Consider the following 23,570-nt stretch of genomic DNA (forward strand, 5'->3'; position numbering starts at 1 on the left):
GTGATTCCAATAGCTAGGCAAACAAAAAAATGTATAGATAATGCAGCTGCAATTGTAGGCTAAAAATGTAGTGTGCAAGAGCCCAGGGAAATAAGCACCATTAAACATTTGTAGTATACTCAACAATTTAAATTTATTTAAAAATAAATTAAATTTTTTTATAAAATTCTTATACACATTACATTTATAGAGAACGCGTGCGGCATGCGCCAATTGCATCCTGTCCTCCTGCCCCTTTGCTATATATAGTAAGTATGATTGAATCTTTAGTTTCATTTAACACCAGAATTTCGTCGCGCTAAGCTGACGGCTGGAGCACGCTGTAAACTATTTGTATCCTTATCGGGGCAGCGAGCAGATTTCGCAGGAGGTTAGCTCGCCGCGATTGATGAAGGTGCAGTGGCTGCAGGTCCAGGTATTGGCATCCAGATCCATGGCATCAGCGCCAGAGCCGCCAGCGCTCGTTGCTGCACCGCTCGGATAGCTGGTGGTGCCGCTGTCAACGAAATACCAAGGTCAGCTTGTGTCTGAAATAAAACAATGTGTGTGTTTGCATTCAACTTACCCGCTGCCCGTTGAGCTGGCCTGGACCAATGATTCGAGAAGCTTCCAGACTTCCTCGCCCTTGAAATCGGCCGCCTTGTTCGGATTTTTGGCGCGCACCGCCTCCAGAAGCGGCCCCATATGCTGACGCAACGGCAGCATGTCCATTTTGTACAAATAGATGAGCAAATGGAAGTCCGAGATAGCCTCGAGAAAGTCCTCCTCGGCCCAGGCCGACAGATAGCTGCTCAGCGCATTAAAGTCCTGCAGATGGCCATCAATATAGCGATTCTCAATGGGGAATGGCTGGCGCTTGTCGTACTCCGTGAATGTGTACTGCGGCTGCAGCGGCGTCGAGGCGGGCACATCCACCAGCAGATACTCCACTGGCAGTGGGCGTGCCAGGCGCTGCACCTCGTTGCCATACTGATCCTTTTCCTGTATGTGATAAAATAGAATCAAATTAAAATAAATAGAAGCACTTAAGGAATTGTATTTTATTTTATAAGCAGCAGTGGGTGGTGTTCCCTTTTTTTTTTTTGTCACCTTTGCGTTCTTTTCTGTACTGGGCTGCCCCAGTGACCTACATGCTGAGAGCAGGAGACACCCAGGAAGTGACGTGTGCGAAGTTTTACAACCTGTTTGCTCGGCTCAGCAACAAGAAGTCGCTGCCGTGCAGCCCAGACAGTCACTTGGTCTGGTCAACGGCAGCTGCATCAGGGGCATTGGGGGTTATCAGGTCAAAGTCAGACAAGCAGTCACGCATACGTCATCGTCATTAGCATCAGTCAGGCCAACAAACGCGCACACGCACACGCACACGCACACGCACACACTGACAACTGAGACTTAGCATGCAAATAAAATTCAAGTCCAAAGAGAGCCTAGATTCGATAAGACGCCGCTAAGAGCGCGCTCTCTTAAATTTAGATTTTCTGGCTAACCGCAACGTATCAGCTGCATTCGGGTCTTAGGCATGAGCTGTGGCCAACAAGCTCTCACATGTGCAACAGGTGGGCGCAAAATGCAGCGCTACACCAATACGCACCAATGCAGCGAATTGGGCAGGCTAAAGGTAAGTATTTGACAGCTTATTTGTGTGCAGCTAACGAAATAAAATGCAAACATTTCTTGAGTGTCTTTTTTTTATGGTAAATATGTATATTACATTTGAAATAAGGGTAAGGGTTTTCTTACACTAAAAAAAAAAACTATAGACGCTTTTTATATAGTTTTCACGTTAATCAGTGGATTTGAATGAGCAAAGATTATAATATGTTTCTCCATATTTGACTAAATGTATTTTTAAAAGAAAATCAAGCATTTTTAACATTGAGAGCTGATATTATTACAACAGTTACCATGTATGCTTAAAATAACACTAAGATGGCAATTCCACGAGCAAATGTGAAAAATTGGTGGGAAAAAATTATGTTTAATGGTTCCTTTATGTACAAACAGCATTAACACACATTTTAAAGATGTTTCTGCAAGTTTTCTAGAGACTTTTTTCAAACTTATTGAAAAATCAAGCTATACCCGAAATGCAAAGAATTGGTACAACAAAACTGTTTTAAAAAAGCATTGATTTAAAAGTAAAACGGAGGGGCGCGGCCTGATGCTCGCCCTAACTGTGCTACGCTGAGAATATCAGTTTATGGACCGTTGACCTGTTTTGAAATACAATTTGGCTGGTTTTTTCTGTACATTTCAGAACTGATACTGACTCTGCTTGGCAGAAGGCTAGAAAGTTTTTCAGGCTAGACTGATTGAATCCTACCACTAGTAGGAAACCCAAAGGGAATTCTCGCATTCCATGCAGTTCGGATACGCAACACGTTTTGGCCTTCCATTCGTTTGGCACTCATTCAACTAAGGACAGCGCAAAAAACTGGCTGCCAGGCAACGCAATTAGTGAAAGTTGGTCAGCCAAAAGGGATGCCAACGCATCAGCTGAAGGTAGAATAAACAAGAAAAAAACAAAACAAAAAAAAAATAAAGTAAAAAAAGATGCATGTGGCAGGATGAGCTTTGTTATGCTTCCCACGTTTGCTTTGCACATGCGACATACAGTTCCTGGACTCGCCCTACGTATCCCTTATTGCATTGTGTGGTCAATTATGTGTGCTTCATTCGGTAAAACGTAGGCGTGGTTGTGGGAGACAGCCCAAACGCAGCTGTCAACAATCTCGGCGTGTGTTTGCTCTCACACCCGTTGCACAAGGATACTGCAGGATACATTTGCGGACAGTTGCAGCGAACCGCATGTGCAACATTTTCAGTGCAACAGAGCAAAGTTAATTGAAATTAAGTGCACGGTGCAGAGCACCACCCTCATGTGTTCGAACAAATAAGTTTGTTATCGATGACGTTGACCATGTAGACGTCGATGAAGATGAATTTGACAGATGGTGGCAGCTAGAATTACATCGGTGTCAAAATCAACTAGGCTAGATAGTCCAAGCTGATAAACTGATAAGAAGGCTCGGTTCTTCTTTTCCCAACGAAATATGAAACAAATTGACAGATTAGAGCGATTTAGTATCTGTTTAGCTGTTAGCTCCTTTAGTTGATTATATTTTTGATAAATCTTATCTTTTACATATTTTAACCAGGTGAGAGTGCTGCAGTAGGGTAAATGCCTCTGAAAAATACTCTAAAACCGCCTTCACAAACATTCTAACAACGAACGTGCCTTCATCTTCATTTTTCTCCACACATAACCTCTTAAATGGACTCGGTGCTTATAGTCCGATTTTCAGAACATAAATATGACATAAAATGAAAAGCGTTACTCAGCGGAATATCAAAATCGAAGTTGACGAATTTGAATTTGATATAAATGGCAAAAGTTAAAGTAAGTACTCATTCGGCGACTGACATACGAGAATATATATTTCAAATGTCATGGCTCCAGATTATTCAATTTAACAAACACACAAACAGGCAACAAATGTATTTCAAAGTTCAGGTTTCTAAAATTTGATTTTTTTAAATTTTTCATAAACTTATCTGGAATTGAGTTAATTTATTACGAGTATCGCATTCTGTAATTAAAACGCTTGATTAAGTTTTAAGTAAGAAAATCTTTTGCTTAAATATCGAGTGTCCGGTGTTCTTTTTTGCGTGGCCTCTGCTGATATTGAGTTAAATAGTTCATTTATATTATTTTATATAGAGCACCATATACATGAGCATGTATTAGATACACACACACACACACACACACACACACACACACACACACACACACACACACACACACAGACAGAGAGACTCATACAGCAAGATAAAATGCGTCTTATCTGCAACGTGCGCCTAAAAGATGCCACAAAAATTTACTAGTTATGAGGTAAACCAAAAGTACAAGCTTATAAAAAGTAAACAGTAAAAACTCTCTTTGACGTTCTGCGATAGTCGGGGCATCTTTCGCCGCTAAAGAAGAGAGTTTAATTCATGAATAATGGGTATTATTGCCCGATTCAGAAAAGATTAAGCGAAAACCTGCGTCCAGAAGAGCCTTCCGCCTAATAGGAGTGTTCTTTAGTAGAGTTGGCACTGTATTTGCTTTTAAGTTAATACATTTATATTTATATAGTACATAAAACCACAAACAACCAAAACTTCAAGAATACTTCAAGAATAATTTTCATGAAGTTGCCAGATTCTATTTTGATTTTTTTAATGTGAAAGATAATTTTTTTTTTTTGTGGTAATATTACTAAAAAAACAGCTCGTTTTCATCTTAACATATACTAAGTATATGTGCAAATAAATCAACCAAATCAACACTGACCACAAATTAAAAATTTGAAATATCTGACAAAGTAATTACAGCTTTATTAACCAAAGGACACACATGCACACGACTTGTGGTTAAGCTGCAGCGGATGCAATTTCCGGATATCAAAGCATATTTCTTTAATAGGAGCAACTATTGCAGCAGGTCGCATAGGAAATACTTGCTGGGCCAACAAACAAACAGAAACACATACAAACAGCCAGACAGAGAACATTTGCTTAATTAACTGTTAATACGTGCCAAATTGACCGGAACACACAATAGTCAAATTCAAAAGCTGAATAGATGGCCAAGCAAAGAAGCTGCATTGTGAGCAAGGAGAAGAGTGGCGCAGACGGAGAGCATAATGCAACGCAACTTGACATTGACATTGTGCGCGTAATAGGGCAAGCCATCCAAACTCTTGTACAGCAAGAACTAAGAGAGCGAAAGCTGGTACTGGCTCTCTTCGGTCTGCATGCTGCTGGCTGGCTATAAAAGCGCCTTACGCTGGGTTCGCACTGCACTTGCAAACGAACCTCCGAACGCTACGCACACACAGCTGCTAAGCTCTACAACGCACGCGAAGCGATGCGACAGCACGCAACGCTGCAACAACAACAACAACAGCAGTAAGAAGAAGAAGAGGAAGAACAACAACAACAACAACAACAACAACAGATTACAAATTTGTTTTAGTTGCCTTTCTGTGCGAGACTCGCCCGTTAACATGCATGGCCATCGGGAAAGAGGTCATTTCACACACTTCACTCCGCTCAACGGCCACAACAACGATAATAATGTTTTGGACGGCAGTTGCCTCCTCGACGGTAACACCAACTGGTATGGAACAGAGTCCTGGTATGGCCAGCGCAGCGCCCACTTATCAACGGCACCATACGAAGCCGCCGCGCGTCGTTGCCAGCAGCTGGCAAATTAGTAATGCAGCATTCAGGGCGCGACGCTACGAGCAACAGCAGCAGCAGCTACAAGCACAGGAGAGACTAGAACAACAACAACAGCAACAACAACAAGAACAAGAAAAGCAGCAGCAACAAGACTCGGAAATCGAAAGTGCAGAGCCAAAACAAAAATCGACAAACAATAAAATCAAGAAAGTCAGTCCAAAAAGTGAGAATAAAATCATTAAAGCTTTAACGTCCTGTAAATGCACGCAGAAAGACACAAACTAGAAAGGAAAGACAATAAATATACAAATCAAAATACAGTTACAATTCCTATAACGGACAAGTGTTTCGCATAAAAATAAAAAAAAAAAACCAGCAAGTGCACTGTGAAAAACTTTTGAATGACTTTTCGAACAACAACCCAAATAAATATCTACTTATACAAATCAAAGAATATATATATATATATAAAAAAGCAAACTAAGGCATAAAACTTTTATTTGAGTAGCCTAACAAGAGCTGAGCTGATTTCAGAAAACTTTGAAACTCAATTTAAACGCAAGAAAAAATTGCAAATTGGTGAAAACAAATTGATTTGAAATATTAACAGTGTAACAGCAAAAGGTAAGCTTCCCATTTCGAAAACATGTTACCCAAATGTGCAACTATGTGGCATGCAACCAACGGCCGACGTACGTCTAATTTAAGAATTTTAGAGAATATAGCTGAAAAACTTTGAAATTCCTATTAAATTGCGAGGCCCATGTTTTGTGTTTCATTGGAAAATTATGCTTCAGTATTATATTCTAACATTGGATGCCGAAATTAAAAAGTTGTTTATGAGGCTTAAAGACTTATGTGTTACCCGGCTTTGCCCGTGCCAAGTGTGTTTCACTCATCTAACTTCTTGCCGTTGACTGCCATTTCCATCCTGACATGTGGATTTGTTCCAATTTGATATGCAAATCAAATTTAAGAATTTTAAAATATTTTAAAATTAGTATAAACCTATTTTGTCAGTAAATTTTCTACCTAGCGCTCATTAACGTTCTAAGAGTTGACTATTCCAGCTACTTGGCTCGCACGTGTTGCGCTGTGGCCATAATCCAATTAGACAATCTTATTTATGTTTATCCCTTAATGGTCGTTAACAATGGCATTTGGTTATTATGCTCAAAATTCAATGAATTATTCGCTTGACTATGCTCAGTTATAAAGCATGGACGTCCACTTAGTAAGTTAATTGAATTCCATTGAGTTCTGTAAGTGGGGCATAAATAGTGTATATATAAATCTGTCCCTAGTTTTTGCCGTTGTCCATACGAGAGCCAATTAGAATTTGCTTGCGTATACAACCACCCTAAACGCCCACGATGTTTCTAATGGAAATGCAGCTTGATGCTTTATACTCGTGGCAGCGCATGCAAAACAGGACAAATCCGTTTATGTGAACACGATGTGCAACTTATGAGCTTAGTCCGGCAAATACACAATTCAAGGTTGTTGATGGGCAGCAGATTGGCGAATTTCTGGAACCAACGTTTGTGAACGTTATTGAAATTTACTAATCATCAGTCAAAGCGGGTTATCCCATATTAAAAATTATCCATTTTTTTTTTACCAAAATAATCAGTCATGTTGTGTTTACAAATATTTTCTTTTTCTTTTTTTTCCCAATAAAGACACAGGCTTGCAGAAATATATAAAAAATATAAATACTTAAAATGAGTGGGAATATTTTTGTTAGCTGTTAATTCAATTGTTTTATATACAATCTATTGAAAGATTACTTGATTGAAGTAGAATAAACAAACACAAGACTGCCCTAGTCGGGAGTGCTCTGCTAGGAGATACCCTCAACATCGCGCCGATCTGCCCACGCGCACATTCTGGCTTCCTTCTACACATTCCTGCTATCGTCCGATATTTGTGATATTTGAAAAGCATTAATATGGCATCAAAATGCGTGTAAATACTAAAGCTCAAGACTATAGCTATAAAACTTGGTTCTGTTATTTAAGTTTTTGGAAACGAAGGAAGTTATCCGAAAAGTGACATTTAATGTATGCATATATATACTATAGAAAAGTATACTATGTATGCAATAGGAAGGTATATATATCAAATTTGGTGTCACCAGCTTTCAAAATCTTAGAGATGTGGTCAAAAACACGGATTTTGATACCGGTGTTTATCGATATCATGTAAACTGGGCAAGTTTCATATCTTTAGCTCTTATGGTTTTCGAGATCGACGCGTTCGGACAGACTGCCAGGCAAATAGACGGATATGTCAATAAGTATGAACTCGGCTATTGATACTGAGCAAAAATATACATACTTTATGCGTTCGAAAATACTTCCTTATGCCTGTCACACAAATCTTTATACCTTTTTACACATTTTAAACGTGTTCAGAGTATACGAAATAAAACGACCTTGACAAATAAAATGAATTAAACTTCAATTAAAATGCACAGTATATACTTAGAGTGCATACTAACATAGATATTGTCAGCAACAATAGGCTCATAATTTTATGACATTTTCCCCAACAAACTGGTTTATATTTTTCTAAAATTCAGCTTAAATTAAATTAAAGGCAGCTTTTTGCCAATATTGCGGTCAATTATTTAATTACTATTGTTTTTGTACGCGTTCATAAAGGGAAAAGAGTACATTCACTTTGTGCACTGTCCGTTCGTCCGTTTGTCTGTTTGTATGGATGCAATATTTTCTTAAAATTTGGAATAATATCCGTTTATACTAGCAACAAAAAATTGCTCAGATTATATAATTAAAATCATTATTATGGGTTACCTAAGTTGGATAAAGATGGATTTATCTAAAGTAATATTGTTTATATTTAAGGCTTTTTGCATTTGAACAAGTATAACGCGGTCGATTGCACCCGACTGCAATATAGATATCTATATTTATATATTTATATACATATTATTTATATATGTTTTCTGTTTTGTTTGTTGGGCCCATAATATTGAGTAAATGTCAAATAAATGCATGCAATGTGCATTGTCTCTTCTTTAATTGAGTTTCATTCGAAATTAATGAATGCAGTTAATTTGAGTTTCCCTGAACTTTACTATATTTACCTTAGCAACCAAATATGGAAAAAAAAGTGGCGACAGGCATGGAACAAACATATGCAGACAGATATTAGTATGGATTAATGGATAATACGGATTCAAAGAGGAGTACGACCCATTACTTTTAGAACTTAAATATTTTCTAGGACGCAATGCTTTGTTGGCCTCCAAATGAGTATATGCAATATACTCTACCAAAAATAAAAGCCAACTCACCTATGTTTAAATATATCAACAAAAATGTTTTAAGATAAAAGAAAGAAAGACCGCAACAGCAAATTATTCTTGCGAATCATACTGTTTTGAGCCACTGTGCTGGCCAATAACATTTCTTTCTAGCCATATTCTCGTAGAACCCAAAGACAACTTTTAGGACGAAAGGAAACTCGGTCAATTGTTTTCGGAGAACACGTATCCGATTTCTTTCCGAACTTCACCCAAACTAACCTGTGCATATGCGATTAATTTTTGTATTGCTCTATTGAAAAGGCAAGTGCGCATTATGATGAAACCTTTGGGAGAGAGAGCTTTTTCGAATTGACCAAAGGATTTTCAAATGCACGCCCCGATATAAAACACAGTCTCCGATTATTCACTGCGCGCGACTTGTTATCAAATAATTAGCATACTTTTGCGAGCAGTCGCCATTTTTGATTGATGACTGGCAACGGAAACTGGCCCACACGCGAGACACACGCGCAAACTTACAGACACACACATTTAAATGTCCCTTAAATCCCAGCGCTAGTCAATCTGTCAAATGTAGTGCTAATCGACGCAAATATTGATGGATGTCCTGGATAAAAGGATTGTGGCGGTTGACCACAGCATAAAAAATGGAATGCGAAAATGTGTGCTTAAAAAAAAAATTACAAAATCAATTTTTACCGGGTTATAAATAGTTTTCAAATAGTTGTGTGCGATAATGCGATAATATAGAAAAACAGGGAGAATCATTATCAAGAATTTAAAAGGTTGCATTCATTGTATTCTTCCTTATGTATAGTCCTTCAAAGCTGTGTCATTTATAGAATTCAGGAATTAACTTGCAATTTTTTAAATTAAAATAGACTTGATGGAGTATAAAATTATAATTTTAGCCCATGAAACCAATTTGAAAAATAATACAAATAACAAGTTCAATACCTTTTGTGTATATAGCATACTTAACTAAGCCCACCTTTATTAACACTTGCGGCCATTTATCAGTATATTATTTAATGCTTTTTAAGGATTCGTTTTTTACAAACAGCCATACAACTGCTGAGACATGCCAAAAACCTATTTGCTTGCATGTTAACTGAACATCGGAAAGGTCAGGTCAGGTTATAATTGATCCATGGGCTCACAACAAACGGAACCGAAATCGCTTGAGAAAGTGTACGAAAATGCGTACTCTAGAATATTCCTAAGTCTTTGTAAATATTTAGAAAATGTTCATATGCTGCGACAGTCCTTAAGCAATGCACCCTTAACACCCATCCCACGTACAGGGCTCGCTGACGGCGGGTAGTTGGAATGAAGTTAAGCAAGAGCAAAAGAGGCAAATAAGCAGCAGTGAGAAGTTGACACAATGCGACATTACGTTTGAAAAGCATGCCAAAAGACGCTTACACACACAACCTGGGAAACATGAATTAATATTAGAAGGAAGCAAAATATTTTTGCCATGGCAATGACAATAGCCAAAACCCAAATTGAAACCGAAGCAGTAACAAATGCAACACGCGCACAGCAAGCCCATAAATCCGTATCGAATTCAATTCGCAAGCCCAAGATTTTGTCTAGCTTTAAATGTTCAAGTGCTACCCAATCAATAGAAAAATAAACCAGAATATATTATTTACATAGCACCCAAGGTTGAATACCCTGAGCAGACAGCTTTCAGAAGTCGTGCTTGTTTTTCTTATATGTATTTCAATTAACGAGCGATTTTTATGAGATATCGAAATGCCATGATTGATCTATAAGATTTGAATTTTCCAGCAATAGTTCTAATGGCAATCTGGCCGACTCTAACAAACATATATATGAACTTCTAATATTTGTACTAGCACAAACGCGAAACATTGCCAAGTGTCCGCCAGTTTGATTAAAAACTGAGAGCCATGTCTATAACAACTCGTCTGTTAATATTCATCTAGAACTTTATATATAATAAACGAATTTATAAATGTGCTTGTATTTATATTTTCAATGCTGACACAGCTGTCTATAAATTGAGCTTCACCACAGAATAAAAAAAAAAACGCTGAATAAATCAGAGGAAAAATTGCAATAAAAAATTCTTCAAAAGCAGCTTAGTTAGGTGCGTGTTTGTGCGTGTGTGTGTTTGTGTGTGTGTGTGTGTGTGTGTGTGTGTGTGTGTGTGTGTGTTGTGTGTGTGTGTGTGTGTGTGTTGTGTGTGTGTGTGTGTGTGTGTGTGTGTGTGTGTGTGTGTGTGTGTGTGTGTGCGTGTGGGCATATTGTGTGTGTGTGTGTTGCGGGTATGTACTAATGAGTGTGCGTGTTTGTGGGGGCTGGTCTGTGCTCCTCGTGTGTTTCAATTCATGTCTTGTCTTTTTAAATATTTCAACATTTAACACATGCACATTTTTTGCATTGCGTAAAACATGAATCATACATTTTTTATACCCTGAACCCATTAAAAATGGGTATAAGGGTATATTGTATTTGTGCAAAATGCAAATGTATGTAACAGGCAGAAGGAAGCATCTCCGACCCCATAAGTATATATATTCTTGATCAGCATCAATAGCCGAGTCGATCTAGACATGACCAAGGATCTCAGAACATATAATAGCTATAGACTTGAAACTTTAGATGTATGTGCTCCTAGTGCCTGCGCAGATCGAGTTTTTTCCGATAATCGATAACTTACTCCGTTTCCAAGCAATCGATAAAAATCGATATCGATAATCTGTTTTTTGGGCAATTTTGGTAAATAATAAGAGCTAGACCCCTAAACTTGACATATAAAAATAGAATATATATATGCTTGGTGTTGGAAGAAGAGGGTTCAGGGCATCCCCTAGTCGGGAGCTCCCGACTAGAACCTCTTATTGTTTTTCGTTGTTATTATTGCTTTCATTTAAAACATGTTTGCATGGCGTTTGTGCTAAACTTTTAGTTTCGTTTTGGAGTTGCACGTGCGGGCATGTTTAAGCCCACGCGCTTAAGTTATAGCATATTCGAGAAGCCTCCGAGTAGCCCAACACTACAATATGCTTCAAAATTGCATGAGTGGACGGGGCTGTCAATTTGTTAAAGGTACAAGGGAAAGGACAGCACTTAAAACTTGACAGAGCAGCGTCGTTTACAGCGCAGGATGTAAACATCCTGTTTTACTTTTAATGCACCTGTAGCTAAAAAGTTTTCTAATTATAGTTTATTAAGTTTAGTTAAATTTTTTAGTCGAATGAACCTGAGCTATTTTCTAAACTATTTCTCAAAAAAAAAAAGATGTCAGCAATTTCAGCTGAACCAGGAGAAGCCTTTCAATAAGCCGCGCATATATTAAACTTTGCAACTAATTTAATAAATTTAAAGTTATAATGAGCTCAGGCTCATTGCAACGCGTCGTATGAGTGACATGCAAAGGCTTGCAACCCGATATATAAATTAGCAAAAACAGCGGGGGTGGCAGCAGGAGAGAACAATAGAAGGAGAGAGGCCAAGATATCTAGCAGCTGTGTTATGTGCGTCTGTCTGTATGCACATGTGCGTGTTTGTTTAAACAATATTATCTCACGGCTGGCGACAGGCAGCAAATTTATTGTTATCTGAGAACAAACAGCTAGACCAACATAGTTTAACTGAATAGGTGACACTTTCTAAAGAAGACTCCGTCCTTTGTTGTTATGCCATCTCACTCTGAATATATATATCCCTTTCTCTTTCTGTTTCACTGACTTATACTAGTCAATTAGCTATGCCCAAGTGCCTGAGCCTGGCGTGTCGTACACCAAATTCCTGAAATTGTGAGCTCTGCAAGTATCCGTTTGACTTTAAGTTAATGTCGCCCAAATGTCGCGCAGCGCAAAGCAAAACTTTAAGAGGCTTTCGGTTTCCTTTGCTAGTATAAATTGTACTGATATTTAAATTGTTATTAGAGAAAATAATAAATAAATAGAATAGATAAATAGAGGAAATTCCATGAATGAAGAAAAGACAATATTTAATCAGAAAATAGGTAAATAAATAAAAAAAATAGAAACAAACAAAATAAATAAATAATAAAGAAAATAATAAATTATAACAAACTAAGCTCCGGACCGGATCGTGGCATCAAAAATATATTTGAAAAATAATCCAGAAAAATAAATAAATGGGACCTAAGCTATGCATCATAAAGCCTTCCATCTATTTATTTTTTTATTTAATTCCATTAATTACAAACATTAATATATATTTTAGAGAGATCTGTAGATATGAAATAGAAACATTTTAACATTTATTTTAAAGTTCCTTTAGATATTGGACTGACGCATAATACTTTATAGATACTTGAACGCACTTTAACTTTCTGTTCTGTCATTTCTATGGTCTATGTTTCTTTCGAAAAGGTCGTAGAGAATCCTTCCAAAAATATGAGAGTCGCCATCAACACGCATTTATGCCAATAACATGGACAGTTGAAGCATATATTCAATTTGTCAATTTGCTTTAGAAGGGCGGAGTAATGGGGCGTATGTGTAATGCACAAAAATGCTCTGAAATATTTGCTGCTGTTTACGCCATTTGCATAGTTCTGAGGGGAAAATAAAAAGAATCTGAAAAAAGGAATGCTGGAAAAATCATGCCAATAGAGACAAGAAGAAGATAAGTAAGAGCAAATAGCAGCAACATGCCACGCGTACACAAAGAGGAAAATAGCTATCGGGGCATTAGAGCATAATGAAAAGATACGAAAAGAGCAAAAAACCAAACCGCTGGGAAAAATATATAAAAAAGAACATAAGGCAAATTAAATTCAATGCGAATAAAAGGACTTTGCAGTACTATGTACTATTTAGCTAGGATTAGAAATATTTAGTTAATGCAGCAGATTATGACTTTCCTGACAAGTTGAATTTAATATTAAAAATAGAAAGTAGGAACTGACTTGCATCACTTTTTAATGCACTGCATATCTATTCTTGCTTAATTTCAATGTTTTCTTTTTTTTTTTCTGAACAAAGCTAGCCGCATCGCTGCCCGACTGTCAAGTAGAGACAATTTTTATATTAAAATTCACTGTAAAAAATATTTACAAAAGAAAAAATAAACAAAAGAAAAGGGGCTAGCATATAATCTTTGACTGAACGAAATGTTCAGTAGCAGTAAATAGAGATGTGTATCATTTATTATCTCAAGCGGATATTATCTCAGAGGATTGACATATAGAGAAGTCGTCGCTGATAATTCTTTCTTTTTTGTAAATAAGGCACCAAGATATCTTATATTCAATATTTAAAGCGTACAAATTCTTTGATAAATGGGCACAGCTAAATATGCTTTCCTTTCCTTTAAAAAAGAGTAGCCGAATAAAGGTGTTGCGTCATTTTGTTTGAACAGGTGAACAGAAAGCGGGTGCTTTGGGGCAAAGTGTACGCTTTTTACGCAACATTTGTCAACCTTTAAAGGCTTATGTGCGTGGGTGTGTGTGTGTGTCTGTGTATTTATTGGTCAAGGATCAAATAAACCAAAAAATGTTTAATTAGGTATATTATTTGCGCTGCCTCGTGCTCGCTGAAATCGAATACAAACGTAAATGTGCTCATGTTCTCATATTACAAATTACGTTTCTAGCAACTCACTACAAAACAAACAATTCTTATGAACTGCATAACTCCATGTAAAATATTCTCGGAATCTTTTGGTATCACTTGTTTTCCTGCTGGCTCGTCCCCTTTCATATGAATGTCATCAATCCGACAGCTAAATATCAAAATTGCATGAGATTGTCAGCATGAATGAAACAAATGCAACAATGATGCCTTTTCTCTCTCTCTCCCTCTCTCTCTCTCTCTTTCTCTCTCTGCGTGTGTCTTTGTGCATGCATGTGTGTGCATGTGCACACGCATGTGTTTTTATGTGATAACCCTTCGACCCAATCGACTTTCAATTATTTTTATTATTATACGTAAATACTTGGAAAAGTTTGCAATGGTAAACTAATATTTTAGTCTTTTTCATACGGTTTATAATATTTAATACATATGCAAATTTATTAAATAAAGCTACCTAAAGGGTAAGTAATTTAGTAGAATGCCAAGAGTAAGTGGCGTTAAAACTACAAGTAACCAAAAGTTTATATTTCATTGTTAGCTTTAGAATAAACTTACAAAGTTAGTGGAAAACCATTGACAGATACAGACACAGACACGGACCTTAAAACTTTTCACGACGTCCGTACGTCCGTCGGCAATTTGTTCTTGGCAACAAAATGCTGAACAATCTTTTGCCTGCTTTTAGTTATTTAGTTATTTAATGGTATTTAGTTAACTTTAAGTAAACCACACTCGGTGCAACAGAGTTAAAGTTGTTGGCCCAAGCGAATGACAACGGGCAACACACAGATGCAGTCCCTGGGCAAATTGAAAACAACATAGGAAGTTTAGAAACTTTACATACAGTTGAAGTTCGATTATCTTTGATACCAGGGACCAGGCTTATTAAGGATTATCAGAAAATTCTGGCTTAATTCCATGAAATGCATTTATTTAAAATATTCGTTTAAGGTAGCTTATGCGAAATCAAAAGAGAAAGTTCTATTTCCCTGTTAAGAGATGTGAGCGGTTAATAAAGTTCCCAATAAACGAATTTCGAATGTATATTTTAATAGAAACATTTAAACACCGTTTGCAGACAAAATAATGAATAGTAGTGCACCATACAATTTGCATATAAACTTCAACAATATAAAAACAGACTTACAAAGCAATTACGTTGGATATATAAAATAAATAGTCCAAATGATGAATCCATCAAAGCTTTAATACACTCTGCTGGTAGATAAATGAGTTGAAAATAATGGCATTGCTCATTAGATGCGCTTTCTAGCAGCGCCAGTCCTTCAGGTAGATCTGGAGTTAAGTGCCAGGCTGGTGCTTGAGTGCAGTCTCTTAACTTGGCTCATTATAATATGCCAACAATAACAAATAATTCCTTGCCAGTTGCCATTACAAAAGTATGTGGAAATATAGCTATAAATATTAAATTGGCCTCTGCATCGATTTATTTTGTCTGCTGATGCTTGATGTCCTTTGTTGGGTGCGTGCGTGTGGGTGGTTTTGGATGTGGGCGCCAGTTCTCAGTTCTATTAATTGGCATTAGCTGTGCACTTGAAACTATTAAAGTCTTGTTTTCTCTTGTTCTGTCCTCTTTATCTTTGCCTCTCTAGACAGCACATGGATTTACCAAGGCCACTAAAAAAGCTGCTCAGCTGCAGTTTGTGTCGACGCATGTATGACCCAAGCGATGCCGCAAGGTGGCCCAAGGATCTTAACTGTCGGCATACCTACTGCGCCGGCTGTCTGCAGCAGCTGGCTGGCTACCTGAAGGTGACATGTCCCCAATGTGAGCAGGAGACTGAGCTGCCGGCATTTGGATCGCTACCCACCAATGAGGGTTTGCTGTTTATGCTGCAACAGCTGCCGGCTTTGCAGCTGGGCATGGCCATGATGCAGATGCAGACGGAGCAACGATTGCAGCCGACTAGCAGCCGACTAGCCGGGCGCAACTGGCTCATTGAGGTGGGTTTGGGTAGACAGCCGCGCGGCGCCCACGAACATTGCAATGTCCATGCCATGCCCAATACGACATGGTGCCACACCTGTCAGCGGCTGCTGTGCCGCGTATGTATCGTAGATGGGGAGCACCATAAGCATCAGATGACGCGTCAGCTAAACATGTGCGATATGTTGCGTCGCCTGATCGGCCAGGAGCTGAGCACAATTGAGGAGCGCATTACGTATGCCGGAGTGCTAGCCGCGGCCGATATGTCGCTGTTGCGCCGACTCTTCGAAGCCTGCGACACGGTGCAGCAGCATGTGCAGCGGCAATTGCGTCAGCATGCGCCAACTCTTCACATATGCCACATGCGCGACTGGTGGCTGCGCGTCACCGAGCAGATGCAGACGCATGGCATCTTCGGGGGCAACTTTACGCGCTTCGAGCTGCTGCGTCTGCTGAACGAGCTGCAGGTGCAGTGCAAGAAATTCCACAAGCAGATGCTGTACATCTATCGTGATTGTCGTTTGCGCGCAAGCATCCGCGAGGGCGGCTTCCAGCTGCTGGACTTTGAGCAACTGCATCGCCGACTCATGTCGCTGCGCCAGCCGCCATTTGAATCGGCGCCGGCTACAGTGGAGCCGCCGCCGCAACTTCTACTAACAAACTACTGCATCTATGAATACTGGTGCACTATTCAAAGGCAGCTGTTGCCAGCAGATCTGGAGGAGGTGGAGCAGTTGGAGGAGGACGCTCCAGTGTTGCAGCTGCAGCGGTTGCCATTGGTGCAGGTGAATTACCCTCGCATGTCTACATTGTGGGAGGGCATGAGTGGCTCCTCCTCCGACAGCAGCAACAGCCGCAGCAGCAGCGTCAGCAGTAGCAGCAGTGACACCCCCAACAACAAGTACAACAACCCGGCGGGTCTACTATTTGAGGACAACGCCTACAATCGGCTAAATCTAGACCAGCAGCTGCGCACAGTCAAGCAACGCAAAGATGTGGCACAGCCTGCCAATTTGATTTTCTGCATGACGCAGCGCACTCAAAGCTTGCAACTGACAGTTGAATCACATCCACAAAGCGTCGATTTTGACTTCGATATGCCCAGCACATCCGCAGCTGCAGCTGCAGCTGCTGCAGCAGTCGCCGCAGCCGCAGTCACCCACGAAACAGTTGCAGCCACCCCAGGAGCAGTTGCGGCCACCCCAGCAGCAGTTTCGGCTGCCCCAGGTGCAGTTCCAGCCGTCCCTGTCGTTGGTGCAGCCGCAACCGCAGCTGCTCAAGTGGGGCTGATCCGTCGTCCTAATTCTATGATGTATCCCATCTACTATCTGGACATGGTCATGGAGGACAAGCCAGTGGGTCGTGTGCTTATCGAGGTGCGCAACGACGTAGCACCGCGCATGGCAGAGAATTTTCGCGCACTGATCCTGCACGAGCGTGGCTTTGGCTATAGAGGCTGCTCCGTATTTCAGGCCTGCGGCGATGAGAGTATTATCACTGGCGACTTTGAGCTACAGAATGGACGTGGCGGTTATGCAGCCATCGATGGTGGTTTCTTTATACCGGATAACACTGGGTTGCCGCCAAAACGCGGCGCAGTCGGCATGCGACGTGGCCAGAAGCGTTGCGATAATAGTGGATCTGTGGGCAGCCAATTTCGCATGGTGCTTTATAAGAGGCTCCCTTTTTCGGCCATATTTGGCTTCATTGTGGATGGGATCGATGTGCTGGACAAGATAGCAAGTACGGCCAGTGCAACTGGACGGCCCGCGATGTGCACCTTTATCAAGAATTGTGGCGAGTATCGCCACAACAGAATCTAAATGTTTGCTAGTGACAGCCCCTCCCCACCCCTAGAAACTCTGCTTAATCGTTTAGAAAATTATTGACAACTCAACGAGTTCTCAGCCCAGCTCAAAGAAACCTATTACAAAACGATATATAAAACATAACCAAAGCGACAAAGTCCAGCGAATATATATTTAAAAGAAATCTATATATATGTGTATGTGTGTAAACGTATAATCCATACAACCAATCTTTTTTGGGTATTTGGCATGGATAAGAAAATTTTTTTGATAAGCATTTTCAAAAAATATTATGAAGATGCATCAAAGGAATAACACTACACACAAATTTTGGATACTAGTTTTTTTTTTAAAGAAATTTTACCAGAAATTTTGACAACAAACCATAAACATATATAGGTCGGCCCAACTCGACTGATACCCTGTAATCATTTTGAACAAACAAAATAGTTAAAGAAGAACTTTAGCACAAGACTAAACATGGAATACACTTAAACCAACTTGAGTGAATATTTTGAGAAAAACTTTCGAATATACATGGAAAGATTATTAATGAGATCTTAACAGGAAATATTTACAAGGACGTATATATATTTATATATATATATATAAATATTTATTCCTAAACAATATTGAAGGTATATAAAAACAGATTTGGCTTATACACATACAAAATACTATCAATTATATTTTTAGTGCTTGTAATAACTGCAATAATTACATTTGCAGATTACAGGGTATAAGAAAAAATGTTTTTTTTTGAAGTGCGGAAGAAGACACGGACCTATTCTCTAGATCAAATACATGTTTACTGCAACAGCAAAGAAGATTAACTACAGACAAATGTATTTTCCGCAAAGAGAAATTATTAAAATTTTGAGAAGATACTTAAAACGCCAAACAGGTGTTGGGCGCAACGAAGTTACCTGGAGAAAGAAATTGCTTGCAACAAAGTTGGAGTTTAACTAAATGTAAGATTTATTAGTTCTAAGTACTACAAAAATGTATTTCTTGAAGCTGAAACATTCATCGATAAATCTGACTCAATGGTGACTACAATCTCTGCAAACAATTGTTTGCAACAACAGATCTAATGAATATCTATGAATTTCTTTACTTTAGACCTGAAAAAATTAATCCATATTAAGCACATCTAGAGTGTTTTAATTTCATTTTACTATCATAATATATCGGAAAGGATTTAATATTTAGTTGGTCAACAACACTGCATACAGTAATATCAAAATATGAAAGTAATCAAAGCGGAAATCTACATAAAACTGAATTTAAGGCCGTGAAACAAAGGTATTCAAGATATTTATGAGAAAACTCTTTTAAACTAAGTCAACAAACCATCCAAGTTTAAGAGTAATCAAGAGCTGTACTACTTTAAATGAACATTTTAGTCCAAATATACAGTTAAACATAAGAAAATAATTATATACAAATATTAATCAAAGTGAAAAATTACAATATTCCTAATATACACTAATATACACAATACTACACATTGTATTCCTCAGTTTATTCACTTTTTTTGTTTGAATTATTTGTTCGAATTATTGGTAATCTAATTCGAAAATGATTTTTATAAAGTTAGATATTTAAATTCAATCGTAGGATAGTTAGAAAGAGCCACCAAAAGAGGAAAATTGTTACGAATAGAAGAAACGAAGGAACCCAAACATATTGCTTAAAATAAGATTGGGAGAATTGGGAAATGCTGAATGCAAGTGAAAGTTAACGTTGTGTCGGATATTTGGAATGTGATATAAAATTGAGAAATGCAACAGAGAGACTAATTCTGTTCTTATGTTGAAAAGATTTTAAATTTAATTGATTCAAGCCCAATTAATCTCACTTCAAGTGACTTTTTTACAGTTTTTCTTATGTTTTTTATGCTATTATATTTACACGCAATCTATATGAAATTATATTGAAATATTTACAATGAAATGTTATGAACATAATCAAAATATCTTAATGTATTAATGTCTGAATCTATGTGTTTGAGTGTCTATTTATATTTGCAAATGGAGCGTACGACTCCCCCACGTACCGATGAATTACATAAAGTTTCTCAGAGCATTGATGAGACGTACAAATTACAAATCAAATTCATAAGCTCGCTAATTGAAGACGAAAAGTTGGCCATTTCAATTTGGTAACAAAGCTAACAAGCGATACAAACTATTAAATCGAAGATAATAGGTTGATTATTTGAAACACATTTACAAGCACACAAAATAAATGTGCCAACAAATACAAATATAATAAATTAGATTTGAAAGTTATTGATGTCTATATATATGCGCATATATGCTCAAGGCAAAGCCAAACCAGTTATTTGAATTCTATGTGTTTTAATGAAAAATGTAAAAGCTGAAGATTTCAATAAATGTTGTTCCAGCAATTGTCTTTCTTTATTATTAAACGAAAATGAGGGTGAAAAACACATTAAAATCGTTTCAAAAGCCCAACAATTGATTTAAAGGCAGGATCATTTTCATCTAGATCTGTCAACATTACAAGATAATTCATCATCTAGACCATTCACTACAACATTTCAATATCGTAGTAGAATGTATTTTCGTCTAAAATATATTCAGGTATTTGCATTTAATGCATTCTTTACGAACCTATTAACCAAGGTAAAAACCCCCTATGTACCTTTCCTGAATTCCCTGCACCTCTAGCCTTATTATTTTAAAATAAAAGTTAGATTTAAATTCTTAGAGAACAAAATATAGCTCAATTTGATACATGTATAGGTAGGAAACTGTTCTGTTTTTGAATAACGAATCACTTTTACAATCAGCAATCTGATTATATTAGGATATCTTATATATAAATGTGACACATACCTTATAGAAAACATCCGGAACATATTGTTTATCAGTCGATTCGCGAACATAACCCAATTCGGGTGCATCCTTGGTGGGTATCAGACAATTATCACGCACAAGAGCCATGCACTGAGCGGACACAGCATAGCCTTCCATGTGCACCTGTTTTGTTTGATCACCTTTTAAAGAGATTAAAGAAGAATATAGTATATGAATAAGGCTGGGTATTGTTATTTCATCTAACACTCACCAGTCACACATATGGTCACAAATTTGGAGCCGAAAGTGCCATTTGTGGCATATTTACATGGATTGGGATGACGATTCTGCAGCTCACCCGCTGATATGCACTCCTGAGCGGTGAGAAAATGTGTCTCAATGCCGCGTATTTGTTTAACAGTGCCCGCACTGGCATCTTCCGTAATCAGATCCGTAAAGATCCAGCCAATCTGTCACAGGAATTTAATTCATGAATAAATCCAAATAGGAAAATGTTCAGGCACACACCTTTTTAAGCCCTAATGCCTTGGCTACGGCATCTACTTCATCTGCGCCCTCATCTGGACAGATGTTAATCGAATCGCGTGATGATTCCTGCGGTGGCTCATAGATGGCAGCTACTTTTGCGCGTATACCCAGAGGCACATCCGCATGCTGCTCGTAGGTGCCATATAAGAAGCCCATGCGCTGATGGCCCGTGGTGCGCCAATAGTTCAAGAAGCGCTCCACTATTTTGGTATTCTCAAACATAACGTTGTCCACGTGACGATAGGTCTGACGATTAAGCGTTATGGCCGACGGCTGACACTTGGAGCAGATGCCCTTGGGCCACGGAGGATGCTCCCGACAGCCGGGCTTAATGCGGCAATTGATGTCATCGAATACAAAGTACTTGCCATGATCCATGCCTGAAGTTTGCTTGCGTATGTATGAGTGGAAGGACAAGTGCTTGATATTGTGATCCTTAAGATAGCTCTCGTCATAGGGTTCCAGCGGCGAGCAGTGTACGCAACGACCATTGGCATTGTGATGACAACTGGGGAAAATAAATGAGAATTAAAAACAAATTAGTAAATAACGTTAAAATTCGATGCAATTCAACACAGCTCATTAAAAGCATTCCTTAGAACGTTTAAATATTTTAGATTCCAACATATATTACCGTGAATAGTGTTTTCTTCAGCTAATATCTAAACATTCAGTAAATGTTGATAACCTATCTACAGTTGAGCCCTACTTATCGCTATCGGCTTTTTCCGAGCCTCCTCTCTTGCACTTACAGCTTACTATCGCGTTCACGCTTGATGGTGCCATCAGATTTAAGCAGCTGTAGATCAACTTCATCCTCGATCACATTAATGGAGGGACGTGGGTTGTTGCCAAGCTTCTCTGTGGACAATTTGGTGGCGCTATTGTATGACAAGTTCTCAATGGCTGTGGTGCTCGTGCGCTGCAAGTTGATAAAACTGATTATTTATGAAATAAATTTACGATTATATGGAAACTTACACGTGATGAAGTGCCCGCAATTTGTTTTAGATATAACATGTCGCCATGCTTGAGCATGCTGCCCACCAGCTGGGAGCCATTCGCTTGCAGCTCTGTGGCAAAACTACGCTCCATGAACAGACCAAAGCCATCGACTTTGAGTGCGTTCTGTACGCTGTCATAAAGTTGTTTAAGATTTGATTTTGGCGAGATTTCGATACGTTTGATGCCCTCCGCAGACTGCACGCGTATTAGCTGTGAACCGATCAGTATATATTGAAATGAATGAGTTAATATAATTAATTAAAATCAAATAATGCGCGATCACACCGATTGTTTACATAACGTAAAGAGACGATGGCGCACAAAGGCATAAACAAAATTGCGCTTCCTATAGATGAATTGCTCGAGCAGCAGCGGTGCACTGGCCATGTTGTTCTTCTTGGTGTTGTTTTGGCCAAATGGCTGCGCTTGTTGTTGTTGTTAAGCGTAGCTTACGCTACTTTGGTTTAGCCTAAAAGGCCGGATCTTAGCGTATTGCACTGTACGACATGCATGCGCGCATTCGACTGCAGCAGCAAAACGAATTTCCGTACCAAATATTTTGGCATTATTTGCAAAATGTAAATAAATGTGTTAATTGTGCCAAAAAGAGAACAAGTTGCACTGCCATGGTCACAAAATCCACTTGCCTGACATAATGACACCCGCACCTGCCCCCTTCAACCAACCAACCCCCCCTCCAACCAGTGCGCAGTTCGCAGCTTTGGCTGCAAAATCTACAAGTCATTGTACCTTTGTTTGTGTGTCAGTCCCCGTGTCGTCGTGTCTATCTAGCGTCGCCCTGGCAACGAATTCTCACCGACCGGACTCATCGACAGGCTGCCAATTATGCTATGTACTTTCTGCACGCCTTAAACAATCACCGAATTGTATGTTTTTTGGGAAAGGCTTATATTTATTTTGCGGCTGCAACAACAATTCGTTTGCAAATTTTCATATGCCGGCGTTTTGAACAGTCAGCATATGCAGTGACGCGGGACTAAAATAGACTTGCCATGCACACTGTACAGCAGTAAAAAACTCTACCGAGCACCGCAATAAGCACATTTTAACAATCCAATAAGCAATTTACTTACAATTTTATCAGACATTGCTTCAAAATAAATTACACTTGGAAGCAAAGCAGCACTTGTATAGACAGTATAGATTAAGTGTGACCATGCTCACACAATGCACAAGTGCCTAGAAAACAACTTGACAAAATACCGAATGCTGTTAAATGTTAAAGCACCACTGTTAAGTTAACAGCTGAGTTCAGCAAAATAATGTGTGCATCTTAAAAAACGTTTATTTGAAAATTGATTTAAA

General features: G+C 38.6%; 3 protein-coding genes across 4 annotated transcripts; 2 read left to right on the forward strand and 1 right to left on the reverse strand.

Annotated features, from left to right (window-relative positions):
* Nucleotides 1–107: 107 nt before the first annotated feature.
* Nucleotides 108–23,441, reverse strand: Npl4 (nuclear protein localization 4). 2 transcript variants are annotated; one of them, XM_015170345.3, is made up of 8 exons: nt 23,339–23,441; nt 22,221–22,454; nt 21,992–22,161; nt 21,219–21,747; nt 20,962–21,160; nt 20,730–20,890; nt 566–981; nt 108–496 (listed from the first exon to the last, which is right to left on the reverse strand). In XM_015170345.3, exons 1-8 carry the CDS (start codon nt 23,351–23,353, stop codon nt 340–342), a joined length of 1,881 nt encoding a protein of 626 aa, XP_015025831.1. In that variant the 5' UTR covers nt 23,354–23,441; the 3' UTR covers nt 108–339. The 2 variants fall into 2 exon arrangements, with proteins under 2 accessions (XP_015025831.1, XP_002056472.1); XM_002056436.4 differs by lacking the exon at nt 23,339–23,441 and adding an exon at nt 22,530–22,754.
* On the forward strand, nt 4,302–5,704 carry LOC6632750 (small heat shock protein hspG3). Its single transcript, XM_002056437.4, has one exon. It carries the CDS (start codon nt 5,059–5,061, stop codon nt 5,515–5,517), a length of 459 nt encoding a protein of 152 aa, XP_002056473.2. The 5' UTR covers nt 4,302–5,058; the 3' UTR covers nt 5,518–5,704.
* On the forward strand, nt 5,757–18,460 carry LOC6632751 (uncharacterized). Its single transcript, XM_032433726.2, has 2 exons — nt 5,757–5,856; nt 15,723–18,460. Exon 2 carries the CDS (start codon nt 15,730–15,732, stop codon nt 17,878–17,880), a length of 2,151 nt encoding a protein of 716 aa, XP_032289617.1. The 5' UTR covers nt 5,757–5,856; nt 15,723–15,729; the 3' UTR covers nt 17,881–18,460.
* Nucleotides 23,442–23,570: the final 129 nt, after the last annotated feature.

The sequence above is a fragment of the Drosophila virilis genome, chromosome 2 (genome assembly GCF_030788295.1).
Source record: "Drosophila virilis strain 15010-1051.87 chromosome 2, Dvir_AGI_RSII-ME, whole genome shotgun sequence".
Classification (NCBI taxonomy): domain Eukaryota; kingdom Metazoa; phylum Arthropoda; class Insecta; order Diptera; family Drosophilidae; genus Drosophila; species Drosophila virilis.

Coding starts and splice junctions, on each gene's coding strand:
- LOC6632750 (XM_002056437.4), top strand. CDS start 5,059: ATGGCCATCGGGAAAGAGGTCATTTCACACACTTCACTCCGCTCAACG.
- LOC6632751 (XM_032433726.2), top strand. CDS start 15,730: ATGGATTTACCAAGGCCACTAAAAAAGCTGCTCAGCTGCAGTTTGTGT.
- Npl4 (XM_002056436.4), bottom strand. CDS start 22,631: ATGGCCAGTGCACCGCTGCTGCTCGAGCAATTCATCTATAGGAAGCGC. Junction 21,748..21,991: donor CGTGAACGCGATAGTAAGCT/GTAAGTGCAAGA, acceptor TATTTTCCCCAG/TTGTCATCACAATGCCAATG. Junction 982..20,729: donor TTCCGGATGTTTTCTATAAG/GTATGTGTCACA, acceptor TATCACATACAG/GAAAAGGATCAGTATGGCAA.